The sequence below is a fragment of the Limulus polyphemus genome, unplaced genomic scaffold (assembly GCF_000517525.1).
Source record: "Limulus polyphemus unplaced genomic scaffold, Limulus_polyphemus-2.1.2 Scaffold357, whole genome shotgun sequence".
Lineage (NCBI taxonomy): Eukaryota > Metazoa > Arthropoda > Merostomata > Xiphosura > Limulidae > Limulus > Limulus polyphemus.
In genome coordinates this window covers 525,377-544,496 of record NW_013665967.1, presented here as the reverse complement: position 1 = coordinate 544,496, position 19,120 = coordinate 525,377, and the positions used below count along the sequence as shown (strand labels likewise).

At 32.1% G+C, this 19,120-nt stretch overlaps 1 protein-coding gene across 3 annotated transcripts in view; it reads left to right on the top strand.

The window, feature by feature from the left end:
* The window catches only part of LOC106457653 (kinesin light chain-like), a 72,863-nt gene that overhangs the window by 20,982 nt on the left and 32,761 nt on the right, over window positions 1-19,120 (top strand). For all 3 annotated transcript variants that reach the window (XM_022383651.1, XM_013917088.2, XM_022383652.1), the window contains exons 2-4: window positions 2,380-2,623; window positions 10,194-10,418; window positions 14,475-14,577. In XM_022383651.1, the coding sequence (XP_022239359.1) occupies window positions 2,405-2,623; window positions 10,194-10,418; window positions 14,475-14,577 (547 nt within the window). In that variant the 5' untranslated portion in view covers window positions 2,380-2,404. The remainder of the gene's footprint in view (window positions 1-2,379; window positions 2,624-10,193; window positions 10,419-14,474; window positions 14,578-19,120) is intronic.

Genomic DNA, 19,120 nt, shown 5'->3' with positions numbered 1-19,120 from the left:
ACAAATCATTAATTAGGCATCATTTTGAATACTGTTTGCAGTTTTAGTTTCCTTATCTAAGAATATTGACTTATTAGGATTCATAGGAGTGCTACTAGAATGATTGTGGGGGTTATTTTATGGGGATAGGTTAAGATCTTAACTTTTCTGTTGAGAAAAGAAGCGTAAGAAGGTGATCTTGAGCTGTATTCTGAAAACATGTTTTATGATTTATAAGAGACAAGCTAGGCTCCAGTTAAGACAATTTTATTTGTCTAACGTGGTAATTAGCTTGTGGAAAAAATTAGAATTGATAGTAGTGAAGGCAAGAACTTTACAAGAGTTTAAGAACGGAATTAATGATTTCATGAAAAATAATGGGTGTTTTAAATTTTACTTTTTCTTAGTATATTAGGAAATATGACTGAAAAGTTTTATACAATTTGCTGGAATGGATGAAGGACATTTATGAAATTAAAATAATCTTATCTATTCACGTGAAACCTTATGTTGAAGTGTGTCTATTTTAATAGAGAACATTGTAGAGCTAGAGATACGCGATTGAGTATTTCAAAGGTGCACTTGGTCAGAGACAGAGCCTTGTTTAATTATGTGGCCTAGGTTCATCTTCAATTACAAGCTGGCTAAGTGCAAAAGTTTTGAGATGCCAGCTGGGCAAAATAATTGCATGACAAATAAGTCCATTGCAGTTTGCAGCTTTGCATTTGGATGCTGTCCCCACCAATACCACAAATGGGCTCAGTGAAGTTTACTCTACCACTGTTGTCTGTAACTAAAGGTTATACCATTGTAATTTTAAACATTCTTTCTTATATTTAGTGATATCGTCATTGAAAACTAAAAATACATTGCTTACCACTCACTGACCAGAGTTTAACTGGCTGTAACTAAGTAGCTTTACTAATAATGATAGGAATTACCATATTGATCTTTTATTTCTATGTACATCCATTATTATTCAAGCACTGATATTTCAGCTGCTATTTACTATTCAGATAGATCTAGCATATTGTTGAAGTTTTGAACACATTCTGTTTGATTAAAAACATTCACCTCATTCTTGTCAGTGTTTACAAGTAGCTTGTTTTCCTGTTTTGTCTGCTCCAATTGCTCATTTTTTTCCCTTTGTGTTCTGCTCCTACTTAGTCTTCTTGGTTGAAGACTGCCCCATGTTTCATATGCAAATGTTTGTGTCCTTGTTCATTCCATTTATTATCTATAGTTTTTTTTTGTTTTCGATTTTGGGGTGTGATCTGAATGCATGTGAGAGGTATACATACAATTCACTGTTTAGGAGATAAGAGGTTTTACATCAAATGTTTCTCCAGGGGTACACTATAGCAATTAAATCTCCATAAACAAAGCAGTTTGTTTTATGAAAATACTGGTCTTCTAGGCACCATCAACAATTAAAAATTTGATCATAAACCATACTCTAATAGGAATGGTTTAATAAGAAGAAATATATTTAAGTTTTTCTAGGTGCCACTAAGAACTGTTTTATCTGTTAATGAAAATAATTATGTTTATGTATTGTTTTACATTATTTATTAAACTATGTGGTGGTAAAGGCTATTTTTTGCAGTTAAAAAATTTAAGATTGTGGTAAGATATGTTTCATAAGTGTTAAAGAAATTAATATTTCTATTTTTATAAAAAGGTAGGTAATAACATGTAGTGTGTGTGTGTGTTCAAATTTGCTATTTTGTGTTTTTCCTTAGACAGACTGATAGTGCTGTTCATTAAGTTTGAGAATTGAGTATTTTTTGTTTGCTTTTTACTGCTAATGGCAGAAAATATTAGTGAGAACTATTTATTTAAAAAGTACTTGTCTTTAGTTTTTCTTGAAATTTCATTAAACCTTCAAGTACCTCTTACAAAGGAAATGATTGTTAAACACAGAGAGCATGCAGAATTTTTTAAGTTATTTATACATTACTGAACCTAAGTCTTTAAATACCTGTTTATTTATTAGAAGAGGATAATGTAATTATTTTAGGATAAAGAGCTTATATATTGTTTACTTGTTTTTGAGAATGTATTTTCTTTAGAACCTCGGGGAATATATTCATGTATATTACATGCTCTTATTGCAAACTTATTAGGAGATATTTGTAGCTACTTGAACCTGTAACTAACTTGTTATTAAATAGATATGAAAGAGATGAGGGTGCCTACCTACTATACTGTAAGTTTGTTATCATTTAGCCTTATCTTTAATCAATATGTAACTAGGAAGGTTTTGATGGATTTGCCAAAATATTGATTGATGTAATTATTATGCATTGAGAAAAATGTAGAAGTGTGTGCTTTAATTGTATAGGTAGTGTTTTTGTAATAGTTTTGTATTCAATGGTTTTACATTTTGTACATGTACAGTAAACAGGCTGAACCAGTAGAAAATATGACTGGGATGACTCAAGAAGAGATTATAAGCAACACCAAGACAGTACTGCAAGGGCTTGAAGCTTTAAAGAATGAACATAATTCCATCTATAGTGGCCTTTTGTTATCACTCAAAGCTGTTCAGCAAGAAAAAGGAGATGGTCATCTTGTGGAAGAAAAGGCCTCCATTATTAAAAAAAATTTGGAATCAATAGAGCTGGGCCTTGGAGAAGCACAGGTACATAAACCAATGTGTTTCACAAAAGATATGACAATGACACAGCTGTATAGAATGTTTTGTTGAAGTAGAAGTTCATGCTGATAAAGTTACGTACAACATTTTGAGCTACAAAAGGGCTGGTGCATGAATATATTATTATCATTGTCCAAGAAGGTTTTGTTGACATAGGTAGATAATAATGGTATTGTTAAAGAAAGATTAAGTAAGACACCTGTCCACAGTCTCATTATTTTCCAAAATGGACAAAAAATAAAACAAATTTGATCCAAGAAAGACTTGATGTTTACATAGATACACTATTATCAATACCATATGATGAAAAGCTAGCACTGTAGATCAGAACTTGTAACTTAACAAAGGCAATTTGATGTAACAAGTTCACTAGAAATATATAGTTTCATAAATTAATGTACAAGAAAACTATGATTATTAAAATACACTGATACATAATATGTCACGAGGTTTGTTCATCTCAGATCTAGGTTAGTCCTTAGTCCATATACTAAGCTAATAAATCAAAATAATCTTTGTAAGTGTCAAAATTACAACTGGGTGATTTAAATGAATAACCAGTATAACTGATTACCGAAAAGCATTGATTAATTTCACATAAAATAACTGAATAAAACAATTAATATCACAACAATAATTAGTGTATTTAGTTACTCCAACTATCCAAGTAATTGAAATATGACTATTATGGTTTCTTCTTATTAATTTTGATTAATTGAAGGTTGTTCAGCTTGATTGATTAATGTCATGACTCACTAAAATAATCAACTAATCAAAATTAATGTTTCCTATTATTAATATTTTCAGTTATATGAATTATCCAACTGTTTTGTTTGAAAAATCATTGAGTTGAATGTAATCACCCAGCTTCAGTGAAAGTTAATAAATAACAATCAAGTTATTCAACATATTATGATAAATACTTTTTAATGAAATTAACAATGAAGAAAAATGAAGTATGTCATTGTTTAAGAAAGATGAGGAAATGTGTGCATAACAATGTTACTGTTAAACATATTTTAAAATATGGTCATAGTAACAATATAGTTGTTATAACAAATTTGATGTTGGAGGAGATACAAGATATTATTGCTAAAGGATAGTAAGTAAAAATTACTGGTAATTTAACAAATAGGAATATTATCAGAAATTTTACTCACAGAGGTAGTTATTATTTTATAGCATTAATGTGACTGAAAGAAGAATTGTTTTAATGTGTAGTTCAACCAGAAATATTTGTTGATACTTGACTTGTTAAAAATAATTACAGATTTATTATTTAAATTTTGATAAACAACTTATTACTGATGTGATCAGGGAAAGAGTATTTAGTAATGCAGGTTACAAAAAAGAGAAAAATATTAGTAACATACTTAACTAAATATTATAGTAACTGAAATATCATTTTACAGAAGAATCATGTTTCACTTTTTTAATCTGACATGATAATAATATGATAATTTTTGTGTGTGTGTGTGCAAAACTTAAAATAATAGAAACTTGAACATTATCTAGTAAGTTTTTAATTAACTGTAATCATAATTAGCACTAACATTTAAACAAAAATAAATGAATTGCATTTAGATATAAGGTAACAAGATGTCATTGAAAACACGCATTTACTTTTAATTGATAGTGTGGTTCTTTTACCACTACTTTTGTGAATTGTCCAACTTTCAACTATCTCTTTCTTGTCCTCATTCTATTGAGGGCTGTGTTTATCCTTATCTTCTGTGACTGTGGCAATGTCATTAGAAGACTCTGGAAAAAATTTAAATTCTTTTGAAGATGATATTGAATCCAAGTGGAAAAACCTGTTCATACACTTACCTCTAGTGTGAGTTTGTCCATATGCATTATTATGTCAGCCTTTTTTGAAGTAAGTCTGTTGTACTTTTCAGGGTACACAAATCTGTACATACAGAAGTTCTTGATTGCTGTAAAAGATCAAATCAGGTGTAAGATAGCGACAGGTTCTTTGCTGGATAGAGATGACTCACAAATATTTATCAATCACATAAAAGGAGACTGTTTGTTTTTGTATCATCAGACCTTTGATGTTTCTTTACCAAGACCAATCAACATCAAGCATGTCTTCTGCAATTTTGTAAAAGAATTATGTTGCATTATAATCTGTCTTGTGTATATGATATTCAGAACATTTTCATCATATAAATAGAAATTAGATGAAATGTAAGTTGTATTCTTGAGGATTTGTTTCTCATCAGAATTGAAAATATGTTTCAAGGATGGTGATCTGTTAAGCGAGAAGTAACAAAAATGTAACAATTGCCACATTGTTGTCTGGGATTTGGATCTTAATCTTCCATTCACTAGGTGTGGATTTTTCAGATATTTTTAAAGTCAGTTTGAAAAATGCAGTTGGTCCTTTCTTTTTTCTTGCTGTAATTAAACAATGTATTAAGTTAGATGATGAGAACTTTGTACATGTTGTGCTGTTTTGTTGCATTTTGGCTAAATTATTGGTCAAATCTTCAGCCTCATAGTGTCACGTTTAAGAAAGTTTAACATATAGGAATACAATTGCAGAAAGCTATGGGATAATCAGGGTGTTTCTTTTGAAGTAACTTCCAGCTTTTTTTGTGTTGGTGGCATTCTGTTATAAGCCAATGAAAGTTGCAGTGTTGATTTCTTTCATGATCTTAAATATAGTGTCAGCCATTTATTTACATCTGTGTGTGTGTGTGTGTGTATGTTTATGGTTAAGCTGTTAGTATTGGAATTACAAAGTTCACAATTGGCTGACTCTAAAGGTTACTTCAACCATTAGATTGTTGGCTTGATATGCATGTTTCTGGCACTTCCAGCTTCATATCATAATCAACATTTTTGAATTCTAATATCACTAGTGTGGTTAACAGTTCATTTCAGGTTAGAAATTGTAGGGCTGGCTTACATACTGGAAAGTGGTTTACTGTTATGGATCTTTGGTTATGTTCAGTGGTTTCTTGTGGCATACATTGCTCTTGTTAGCAACTCCTGAGCATAATTTTGCTGCTTTTTTTTTATAAAAAATGTCTACAAACCTTTCATGTTGGAGCTTGAATAAAACATGACAGCACAAAAAATGTGATAATTTGTTAAATCATTCCTGTAGGCCTAGGCTTGGTTAAAGAAATGATTCAAAATATTCTGAGCTGTTCACTGTTGACCAACTGAATGCTGGTGTTATCTAGTGAGTTCAATGAAAGCTTTACAAAAGTAGTTTATATTTTTTCCTTAAAAGGTAGCAGTACTATGAACAAAATGTTTTTTGATGGTAACTGTTTTATCTGTTTTTTTTTATACACAAGTCTTGTTAATAGGGAAATTCAAGCTATCCTAACTAAATAGTGACTCCCACTTAGTTGTGCTGAAAATAAAATAAAAATTTATTGCTAATGTTATTGACTTGGCACACTATGCAAGGATGATTTAGTTCTGTAATATGTACTAACTATCAAGGCTGTGCTTTAGTTAGCTAATATACAATAATACTGAAATAATCTTGGAGACACACACAAGCAATACACATACAGAAATCACAAACAATAAGTAATATCAATTAGTACTTGCATCCCATCTATTGGATAGGGATCTGCCCTTTAAAGATGGTCAAAAGTTAAAACAGAAAAGCTCCCCATTTAGTTCTCCTTCCCAAAGTAGGGGAACATGGTAAGGCTTTTACAGTGGAACTGTTGAGGTTTTCCCCTCTAATTTAGATGACATTAAGGCTTTACCTAATGGTTACCATCATGTGTGTATCTCTTTACAAGACTTTCTTTGGATTTGTTGATAATGCTATAATTCAGCAGTTTTGATTATACAGAAAAGAAGGGTTGTAGGTCTGTATGATGGAAGGGATAATGGAGGACTAGCACTGCTGGTTGATCAGCATATTTTCTCTATGATTTTGAACTCTTTTTACATCTCTGGAATCTAATCCCAACTGTGTCTTCACTAGTCTTACCAAGACAGTATGTTCCGTTTATTTCTCTTTAAGAGAGGAATTCAGTCAAGCAGATCTTGATGATCTTATTGAACAGTTGTCTTGTTCCTTGTACATTCAGGGATACTTAAATGGACAGAACCACTGTTGAATATACCAATTTCCATGCCAAGAGTTAGGCATTTTCTGTCCATTTGTTCACCCTCTCTTCTTCTTTGTTTCTTTGGGGGATGGAAAATGATCCATGAGGCAGTGATAATGTTTCCATAATTCTGAGGGAGATTAGTAACATTGATGTAATTTGACTCGTGTACCATGATGGAAACTAGAAAAGATCAGCTAACCCTCCTTCACCAGTCACTCGGAGCTTAAACGTGCCATCATTAATCCACCATCTGTTAATGACTGTGTAAAGACAGTGATTGATCATATTCTTCAGGCAGCTGATCCTACCATTCTTAAAATCTTAACTTGTCTTCCACAATATCCTCATCTATGGTGGACACCTTATTGTCAATGGACCTATAAGACAGGTTCAGAAATTGGTCTGTGATATCTTCTACAGATATTCCACTTTTACAAACCATATAGCCTTTTATAAGGCCATACCCAGAAAGTCAGACATCATAGACAGAAGGAATCTTGGATTAAATTCATTGTCAGCATTTCATCCTTCACCAGTTTCAGTGTAATATGGGACAAGATTCAAAAGATAAATTGGAAGTATAGATCCCAATCTCTTTTAATCTTGAAATCCAGTGGTCAAGAAGTTTCAGATTAACAGGGTATTGCTAATACCCTGGGAGTGTGTTTCTCCTGTTACTTCAAACTGTTTCCCTGCTTTTGAGACCATAAAGATGTGTTGAGAGATCCCCACCTTCTTTTTGTCCATATTTTTTTTTACAATGGTAATTAACCATTTGCTCTGGTAGAACTTAAGTTTGCTCTACATCAATTGCACCAGATATCATCCATTATGAGATACTATATTATCTGTCTCCTGCCTCTTTTTATTTTTTTCTTTTATTGGATTTGTCAGGAAAAATAATTTTCAGATTTATGGCATTAGGCTATGCTATTGTCATCCATTTTTCTAAGTCCAGGAAGGATCCTAAGATTTCTTCTAATTATAGGCCTTTAACTAGCTGTCTATTCAAAGTTTTAAAGAAGATGGTTAATGCTTGTTTTATTTGGTTCTTGAAATCAAACAACTTCTGAATGTGTTTTCTGTATAGAACATTTTACTGTGAACCACCTGATATGACTAGAAAGGTTACTTAAGGAAGTTATTCTTGATATAAAGCATCATGTTTCTTATGTTTATTTACCTTGATAAAGCATATCATACTACTTGGAGGTTTGGCATATTGCAATACCTTCATTCATTTTGGTTGTGTAGCCAGTTTTATCAGTAAGTTTTTAGCAGGTTTTTCTGGATTTGTGTAGGATCAGCACTTCCATGTTCCTTCCCACAGGAGCTTGGAGTACCACAGGGCTGTGTCTTTGGTGCCATATTTTTTAATATTAAAGTCGATGCTCTCACTTCAGTCATAAAATATGAAGTTCATTGAGCATTAGCTTCAAATTACCCTCAGTAATTTGTGTGAGTGGTCCACTGCAAAATATTTTGGATTTTTGTCTTTTAAAACCTTTAGCATGCATTTTTGCCATCAGCAGGGATTGCTTTCTGATCCCAAGTTGTATCTGGAAGGTCTAGATATTTCTGTGGTGAGTAATACAAAAATATTAGGACTTAAGTTTGACAATAAGCTGACTTTTATTTCATACATAAAGCAAGTGTACAGAAGCACTGAACATCCAACTTACTCTCTCTTCCACCTTTTTTTTTGACGTGGATAGGGTTTTTATGTTCAAGATCTAATGTATCTTTATTCAGTCAAAGCTGGACTATGGGTCTTTGTTCTATGCCTTGGCCAGAGAGTCTGCATTGGAGATGTTGGATCCTGTGCATCACCAGGGGTTTCTGCAATTACCCATTCAGAGTTTATACTCAACTTCTGAGATCTTTGCAAATTTTTTTGCAGTACACTGCAAAGCTCAAATCTACTGCAGCATCCTACATGGCAGTGTGTCTCTATGCTTTGGTGTGCTTTGCTTTTTACATATAAATGGTCTGCTATTCCTACTTTTGACAGGTAAAGTTCACTGAGATGAGCCTGACAACGGCTGATATTTCTGCAGCTAATGATCAGGCCATCTAATTTTATCTTGTTACCATTCCAACTTGTGATCTTTCATTAAGTCACATGAAAAATGTTGATACTCTTTAATGGAACTACAGACTTCTCTTTAGTAAGCACCTTTAAAGAAATTCTTCTGTTTCTATTTTTATTGACTGTGAGCTTAGCCTTATTTTTCTGCAGTTCTGTAGTTACTCACAGGATCCCCTCTACAGATTCTGTAATCATTGCTGAGTTGTATGCAGTTTCACTTGCTCTGGATCATGTAGAAGCATAGTAGCACTCTAATTATACTGTCTATACTAACTCACTTAGCTCTTTGAATATTCAGAAAAGTCTAGCCCATTTCTCTCTCATCTATCCTTGTTCAGTTTTATGTATTCCTGGCCTCCTTGGAGTTTGAGGGAATGAGCTTGCTGACACCTCTACAATATTGGCCTTTGCTGACAATGTCACAAATATTTGAATTGGAAGTCTGTCATCAAGACATGGCTTCACACAAGTTGCCAGGCAGTTTGTGACGAGCAACTACTTGACAAGCTTTTCCAGATAAAGCATACTGTCTCTGATTGGCCATCATATTTGTGAAGCAATCAGTGGGAGCAAGTTGGCCTTACAAGGATCCACATTAACTGTAATTTTGTTACACGTCATAATCAATTATGAGGGAAAGACTGTCAACGTATAAGCAGTGTGACACTCAATTCATAATTGCCAGTATTTTAATTTCATGCCTTAACTATGATGTTGAGATACAGTGCCATTTTAGACTTGTGTTGTCCTGTTGACATAGGACATGAATGATTACATTTTATAGGTTGCTTATGTTTCTAGCTTTTTTATGGGACATAGGCTTTAAAAAAATGGACTTTCAAACACGTGTACAGTAAGTAATTTGATCTACAAGTAATTTTATTTCTTAAGGAGGAATTTTCATATTAATGTTTTATAATAGTAGTGTTAATAAATATTCACTGAGTAAGAGTGTAAAAATTATGTACTTATTAAACTAAGAGACTATACTCCTGGATATTTAATATCTACAAGTTTTTTTGACATTATTAGAAAAGCCAAAGTTTTCTTGTGATAAGCTTGGCTTCAATAATTTTCTTTTTATTTAGTGTAAAGTTAGAGACATAAGTTATGTTATCTTTGGTCTTGGTAGAACAGTACTCTAGGATTTCAGTAAGAAATTTATTTAACTGAAGGTATTAATAGTCTTTGTATTAAAGATTTAGTTCATTTGTTTTTTCTTTCCAATTTTATTTTATGAATTACTATTATTATTGTTCTTATTTTTTTTTAGATACAAGCCAGATTTTGTTATTGTGCATCTTGGAATAGCTCTCATATTTTAGTACAACTAACTGATCCACTATGATTTAAATAATTATATGTGTGTCAGGTGGTGTTGGCTCTTGCTGGACATTTACAAACGGTGGAAGCTGAGAAACAGAAACTACGAGCCCAAGTGAAACGTCTATGTCAGGAGAATGCCTGGTTGCGAGATGAACTTGCTAACACCCAGCAGAAGTTGCAAGCATCGGAGCAGTCAGTAGCTCAGCTGGAGGAAGAGAAAAAACACTTAGAATTCATGAGCTCACTCAAAAAATATGAGAGTAATGAAGTAGTAAGTGGTTAAGTCTGCTATTAGTGAAGCATGATTAAAATTTGTTTGATAGAATAATTTTTATGTTGTAGTTTACTTGTTATCTTGGCGTAATATCAATTTTATTCTGTTGAGGTCATGGCTGATGCTTTTGTTTTGTGGTGTTACAGATTTGATATATCTACTCTTCTTGAATTTGAAATCTGGATGAATTAAGAGGAATGTAAGGATAAAAATCTACAGATCTTGATAATGAATATTAGTCCTATTAATTAAGTTTTCTTGTTGGACTTGACTTCTATAGTAGTCTGAATAGATAAATCTTAATTTATTTTGGGATATGATTTAGAGAATGATATAGTGATTTCAGTGGAGTAGAAAAAGAGGGGTAATATATAATCCCCCCCAACTATTTAAAAAAAATGTGTATTTGAGAGAAAGAGAGCAAAAGGTTGAATGTGTGGTGCCTTTGGAGTTATGTAAAAACTAACTTTTATGATAAAGGGGACGCCATGCTACTTACTAATAGAGCTGATCAAAAATAGTAATCTTAAAACTCAAATCCACCAGAACCAACTATAATCTTGTTTCTAATCTATGCTAGTTAATTTCTCTTCTACCTGCCAGTTATCAAAATCTAAACTTTTAATTTTAGTTATCATTGTTTAAGAACATTTTGATATGTGCTCAGATATTTGTATTACGGTGTTAAGTGCCAAAAGCTGGCAAATCAGTGGAATCATGGAACCAGTAAGCTTAATACTTGGGATAAAAAGCATGCTTGACTACATATGATTCCTTCTTCATACCTCATAATTAGTTCATTACAGGTTTAAAATCAGAGATCTGTTTAAAAAAAAGAATCTTTGATATATCTCTTTTTCATGGGTCACTGCCCAGGAGGCCTTTTATTTGATACCAGAACTTGTCACCTGAGCTGGACATGATTGCAGCCATAAGTTTATCTAAAATATTATATTAAATTCAGTACAAACAATTTGTTGTGATGTTAAATGCTATAAGCTACTGAAGCAATATAACCAGTAGGCCTAATATGCATGATCAAAAGTTCTTGGACTACTTATGGTTTTTTCTTAAATACATTTCAGTTAGTCCACTATGAGTTTCAATTCAGGTGCACTTCATTTGTTATCAGTATTCATGGAGATTTTATTATGTTTTCTTGACTCTTTGTACATTTTTTTTTGTCAATTCTTTATATTCAGTGTTATAACTGGGAAAAATATAAAATTATTCATTGTGATGCAATATGTGGAATTCACTGCTCCTGAAAAAAGAATAGTGAACTATTCAAAAGTACTGGGTCTCTTGAAAAGTACTTGAATATTTTGGGGATCCTTGCTCTTTCATCATGGCTAATATAAAAACATGTATAACAAGAATTTGATTAGATTTATTGTATACATTTTTTGATGCATGTGAAAAAAATATTTAAAACTACTGTAATATTTACTGTAATTATTGTTGTGAATACTGTCTAATTTTATGCGGTTTACATATCCTCTGTGTGTTTTTAGAGATCTTTTACATTAGGAAATAAAACTATGACTGCTTTCTCTTGTTATTTATCTTTATATTCTTATTCTCCTCTATCGGGTGTTTAGGATATTCATCTTCAGGGGGGGGGTTATTGTTTTTTTTTTCTCCCTTCTTATCACCTTCTGTATTACAGTCTTGTTCATTCTGGAAACTGGACAGTGTGTGTCACCAGTTCTTACACTGTTGGGATGGTTTAACTGACTTATAGTAAAATCTTGTTGTGTATGAGTTTTGGTATGATAAAGATTGTCAGTTGGGTGCATTATTTGAGAATTCTGTTATTTTCAAGGTGTTGGCAGTGTATCTGTAGTGTTTCAAAGGTCTTTACATAAGTGAATAGATTAGATATATGAAAGCTGACCATTGTATCTTGTGAGGTGTTGTGGTTGGTTTGTAATCTTTACAAAGTGGACTGAGTTTCTAACATGATGGTAATATTATATCTACAAGAAGAATCTACAGCTATGGAGTGGAGAGTGGCATTGTTTGTAATTTTATGTAGATCTTATATGACTGCTGTGGTGTACTAGTATTTGTTTGAATTAAAATGATTGTAAAAACAAATATTTTGGACATTTCTGAATTTTACATAATCCATCTTTAGCAGATTATTTGTTAAAACGAGTTTTAAGTTACAATTTCCTGCAAATGAATCAATTTCTAGTTGCTTGATAGTTTCAGTTCCAAGTTAGTTTTGGTGTTTCTTTAGGAGTTTTTTAATATTTTTCTGTGTATTAACTGTTGTATTAGACTTACTCTTACTGCAGTGGCCATCTTTGTCTAGATTAGAGTTTGAAGGTATATTCTTTCTTATCCATGATTACTTTTATCTGCTGGTAAAATTGTTAGGGTGGTGTCTTTCCTTGAGTTTTTTGTTATGGTGATATAATGGTGGGGGTTTACATTTTGTGAATTTCTTGACTGTTGACTATTTTGATTCTGTAAGTCATTTCCTCTGTGGTTGTGGCTATACCTAGTTTAGTATTTTGTTAAATTTCAAGGTGAGATTTAGGCCTTTATTTTGTGTACTTCTGGTTTTATTATTGGTCTTTTACCTAGGTATATTATGTGTGTTTAGGTGTTTGTAGTATTAAGAGGGTTCTTATTTTGAGAATAGGGGATGTGATTTTCCTTAGTATGTGAATGTAAGTGTTGGAAAGAAGTTTTAATAGCTTTGTGTATCTTTATATAGAGTCTACGTGTTAAATTATGTTACCTATGTTTTGAATGCATATGTAAATTTTAAGGTATTTGAAATTTTGTTGTTGTAGATTTTCTTAACAAGTATAAAAACATTAACATTCTTCAACCTACTGCTGTTTCTAACTAACAATGACCTTTAATTGAGGTCAAGCACATCTACCAACTAGACTCATGATGCCAGCCAAACATTACAAGTATACATATTCTTGACCTGATTAGTGCGTTAAAATTACTATAGATATCAGGTACTGCTTCAAATACTATTGATTTGTAATTAACAAGATATAATGTAGATTATATTTTCCATACATTTTATTTTAATTTACCTTTTGTTTATTCAGTTATTTATTTGCTCATCATTGTTATCCAAGATTAAATTATGAGCAGTTGTTAAGCTCAAACAATCAAATACCAGTGTATCCATCTGCTAGTTTAATTCATGGTCTCTAAATAATTAAAGAATGCACTCTGTTAGTATCACTGGAAACTTGTTTACATCAGATAAACAGGGTATAATATGTATGGTTACAGCATTTCAATAGGTTAACCGGGCATCATCAGGTACAACAACTACAATTATTGAACTCGTAATATAGGTAGCATGAAATAAACTAGCAGGTGAATACACTGGTATTTGATTGCTTGATTGTTTCATGTATTTGATATTATTTGATTGTTTATTTCTGATGTAAACAAGTTTTCCAGTGATACTAACAGAGTACTTTCTTTGATTATTTAGAGACCATGAATGTTATACTATGGCTTGCATTTATTTATATGGTGATACCTGATCTTATTGTGGAGTATGGATTTATTAAGTTCCTGAGTCTAACATCATAGGATGTTAATAGATAATTTGATCTTAACTCCTCTAGGAATTCCATTGTGTTGTTTACATTTATGTAGGAAAAGGTGAAATGGTTTTAACTAACTTATAGATAAATCTTCCTAAGTTTCTTACAAATTCTGAGGTATACATAGATGTTTTCATTTATTAAAAAGATTAAAATTAAGCCTTGTAGTAGTATCACAGAGAAAATGTGAACTTAGTTTAGTGTTTACTAAATTGAACATTTATAAATGTACTGATTAATGTTTAGGTTAAATAATGAATAAACTACTTATATCATTAGAAGAAATTTACTTTTAACAATGAGCGAATTTTTCATTGGATGTACAACTGTTGATGTAGAAGCATTTTAAAGCCACTATGCAACTCTTATTGCCGTGTAAAGGGAAATGTATAATGAGTACAACTATGAGTTTAATAATGCTTTGAGACAAGGGTTAAGAAAGCCCTTTTTTTATCTGCAGGGAATGGAAGACTCAGCTGGAGAGAAAAAATCTGAGACAGGTGAATCCACATTAGATCTTGGTTTTCCTGATGATGATGATGATGATGGATCTCAGCATGAAGGTAATTTTAAGATCCAGATTGTTAAAATCATTACTTTGGCAAGTTAACAAACCAGTCAAGAACTTACTATATATATGGTGTGTTTGAAAACTGCCTTTTTATTTGTTAGAAAGTGTAATACAAGAGTTTTGTCTAAGTAATGTGATACACCAGTGAAAATGATCTTGAATGTAATCAGTAAGGATTTTAGTCTTTAGATTAACATGTAATGTCATGTAGATGACAATTACACTAACACATAAAATATTCAGGTATATTTAATTTGTTTTTATATCAGAAAAAATACTTAAGAATAAATAATAGTATGTGATATGCTGTTTTTATGACAGATTTTGTAAAAATAAAAAGATCAAATCCGAAAGCCTTTCTTTATTGAGTTTAAACTCATATTCTCAACAAAACGTGATTAAAAATTTCCAAATATCCTTTATGTATTGTACGGCATGCATCACTTACCAACAAATTTCCACTCTCCTGTCTTCAGTATGACTTATTGTGCAAGAGTCAGAGGATCTTACACAAGCTTTGCTTTTTTGCCATAATTTAGGTTTACTTGTTGACAGTTGTGCTTTAATGTTTGCCATGTTCTTTCTGATGCATCTGTTTCCACTGCTATTGGAATTTCTATAACTTTGTGGGAGGCCTTACTTATGCAACCTTGTCTGTAGCATGCAGGATAAAATTTTCTAGGCATTGTCAGCTCTAATGGTTTACCATATTTTTGCTGTTGTATATGATGTTTTTGGTGGGTATAATGATCATATGGACACTTAATTTGCATAATTCTTGCCATTTTCTATAATTTTTGATGAAGGTAAAATTTTTGCTCTAGGCTAATCACCTTCAAAGCCTGCAGAGCTGGATTTGCCTGCTACAGTACTAGCCATTATCCTGACAGTACTTCTGCTGGTCTTATTTCTTTTTTCTCTCTAGACTTTGTTTTATATCTTTAATATTGAGCCTATTCCAGTTATGCACGAGAGTGCTCATGTGAAATTAGATGATTTCCATACTTGAATCATTTATTTCATTTTGAGATTGGGATTATGCAGACTTTTTCTTTTTAAACTAGCTCATTATTCACATACTTCATATTCCAAATACTACTCTTAAAGTTTCTATTCACTTTGGTTTGGGCATTTTTAAACTTTTTCCACATCAAAGGGATATCAGTGTTATACTTCATGTTTCCTCTGAGACTGGTTTTAGATCTTTCTTGTTCCATTTGTCATCTAGAACATTTTGTGCAAGTTCCTTTGTCATGATTTTTGGATGACAAATGGAGGTTCTAAAAATGCCTATTTACATATCGTGATTCCCACTTTTTTATTTTCAAAATAGTGGAATGGTTTATCAATTAATGGCCCTCCCTTTTCTGTTTGTATTTGATACTCTGTGTCTTCATACATGTAGCAAAACCATTAGCTGGTCTTCTACATACACTCAAAATCAATTGTAATCATTACATTGATTAGGGGATTCTTGTTTAGTGGTTTCCTTGCACTGAATTGAACTTCCATTTAGCTTCTGCCCTGGAATAGATTGTACATGAGTTCAAGTCTCAACTTGTGCTTATCAATATCTTTCATTTGAAATTTCCCTTTTAATACTCTCTCAGAACTTCTTCACCTCTTACTTTTGCAATCCCTAAATTTTTGGGTGTGGGTATTTCTTTATCTGCCAAACATATCTTTTTGATTTGGATATGATGGCTTTTTTTTTTACATGGCATTTCCCATGGATCATGCTTACTAAAGATACTGTCAGTGGAATGTGGACCCTTCATGGAATTTGTCCTTAGACCTTATATACATTGTAATTTTGCCTATTATTCTTCATTTCCTTCAAGTGTGGCTCACTTATGAGTTTTTAATTGTAGGTTCCTCTTTTCTTTAAGAACTTTTGAATCTGGATCTTTTTGCTGATGCCCCTATCTAGGGCTGGGGTAATTAGTTGGGGGACCATTTATCTTTAGGTAGAGTCTGTAGACTTCTGAGATATCTCATTCTAACATCATTTTGTAAGATATTTGGGCTCTTCCATATCAAAGTCAGGAGTTCCTGCTTGTGGTACACCACCACTGTGTTTTAGTACTTATAAACAATTTAACTGTTGTAACATACATCAACAGGTGTGGTGGACTCTAGAAGGGTATGCTTTGAGCCTTCTCAGGAGAAGTGTTTTCTCTATGCCTGCCATATTCTTCATCTTCTTTCTCAGTATTGGCCAAGATCAGTTGGTGGCATTGTCCAGTTATTCATCTTGCTCCATCATGGTTTCTACTCCTCATGAGTATCTCAGAAGGGTCCTATACCATTAATTTTAATGTACATCTTCCATAATGATGTTTGTTTTCTACAGCTTCATGGCATGTTGTAATGCAGTTCATCTGTTTGTGAAGCTGGCTTCTCTTTTTGGGTAGATTGAATGTTGTCTTATTTTTTGCAGATGTTCCTTCTTGGCCCTATACTTATCTCATTGGTTTAACTTTGGAGTTGGTGCTTGCACAATTCAGTTTTTGTCTTTCTCCAATTTGTTAACAGCTTGCCTCATTGTTATTATGCATATCTCTTTCATGATCAGGGCTTGTGTACTTCTATTACAGGCTACAAAGCTGCAAACCCAGCCACTCAGTGGGATTTAAGTGGTCGTAAGTTGCCTGGCTTCTCTTGAATCATTTGCAACTTGTTCACTTTTCCATCTTTCCCTGAAGACATATTTTGTTACTTGCTCTTCGTTGTGTTACCTTCTCTTACTGACCCTGATTCTCCTTCTGATGAATCTTTTCTGTGTCTGGACATGGATGTTTTTCCCTAATTTTGGAGGGAATTGACTTTGGTTGTTTATACCTCATGATGATTCACGTTCAGTGATTCTTGCTCTCCCCCCAATGGAAGATGAGAAACATAATTCTATCTTTATTTATTCAGCATATATATATGAGAAACATAATTCTATCTTTATTTATTCAGCATATATATGAGAAACATAATTCTATCTTTATTCATTCAGCATATACAATGTATATGAGAAACATAATTCTATCTTTATTTATTCAGCATATATATGAGAAACATAATTCTATCTTTATTTATTCAGCATATATATATGAGAAACATAATTCTATCTTTATTTATTCAGCATATATATGAGAAACATAATTCTATCTTTATTCATTCAATATATATATATGAATTTACAAGATTTTATTTACTTCAAATTTACACACTATTTATTACACGTAATTTTCAATTCTAATAAAAGTTGGTATGTTTGTCAGCAGTTTTACTTAAAATCTCTAGATATCTACCCTGTAGATAAATATTGAAAAACATCGCTACCATGGCAACTTCTTAGATATTGGACATGGCAGTTGTCATTCAGTTCATCAAAGAGACTGAAGCAGTCTTGTCGACATCCTCTGAGTCCTGACACAATGTGATCAGGGTCAACTGGCAGCAGGTTATCAAAGAGACTGACTCAGTCTTGCAGAGTGTGTATATATATATATAGCTGACAAATCTGCAGTATGGCTTAAACTAACCTTACAAATATTAAACCCGTCAAATCTGACTGTGGGAACTTGTCTATTCTCTTGACTGTAAGGGCAAAATTTTGCGATGATAATAATGGTTTAATGATTAAAATTATTGAAGGCTAGCATAAAAATAAACATTAAGGGGTTAGTATTGTAATATATTAAAAGTGACTGTTTGAATTTTTTCTAATGTTTCAGCATGATTAAACTTTAACATTTGAATACACCAACAAATCAAAGTCACTTTTATTTGATGTGTTATTTGTAACTGCCAAATACTTTTATTATAGTATTAGCAGTATTATGTCATGTGATCTTTAGCTATAGACCTCATACAATATCTTTCAGAAAAGAGAACATACAGCTTATTTAGATAAGCATTAGGATTTTTAATGACCAAGACACCTTAATGAATTTAGTTTCATTTAAATTTTACTGATGTTTTTTGAACGTTGTAAATGAAAACTACAACATTGGATTTGCACTATATATCTCACGTGTGCTGCATTATTCTCAGGAAACATTTTTCTCTTTTCTTTATAAGAATAGTTAAAGGTTTTTACAAAAAACATTGAAATATAATATAAAAACATTATAAAAATATCCCAAATTTGTGAATTAAAGAAGCTTGTATAAGTCTCTTTAAATATTCTATATAATTAGCAACTCTTCGAGGTTGCTGGACTACATTCCCACCACTGTCAGTGAGCTTGATTTTTACATTCTTGACATAAAAGCACATAAAAGTCAAGGGGAAGTGGAAACAAATTTTGTTGTTGTCGTTACTGTGTTCCAGATTATTCTGTTGTTTAGTAAGCATTGACAATTATAATAAGTTAGTAGTTATTGAGAACACAGCTACTGTTAATGATTGACAAGGAATGAGTTGGTTATGTCCTTATTTGTTTTCTCCAGTACTCAAACTAAAGTACTAAAAAACAATTGTGTTGTTCAAAGTATGTAACTTCATGTACACACACACACACACACACACACACACACTAA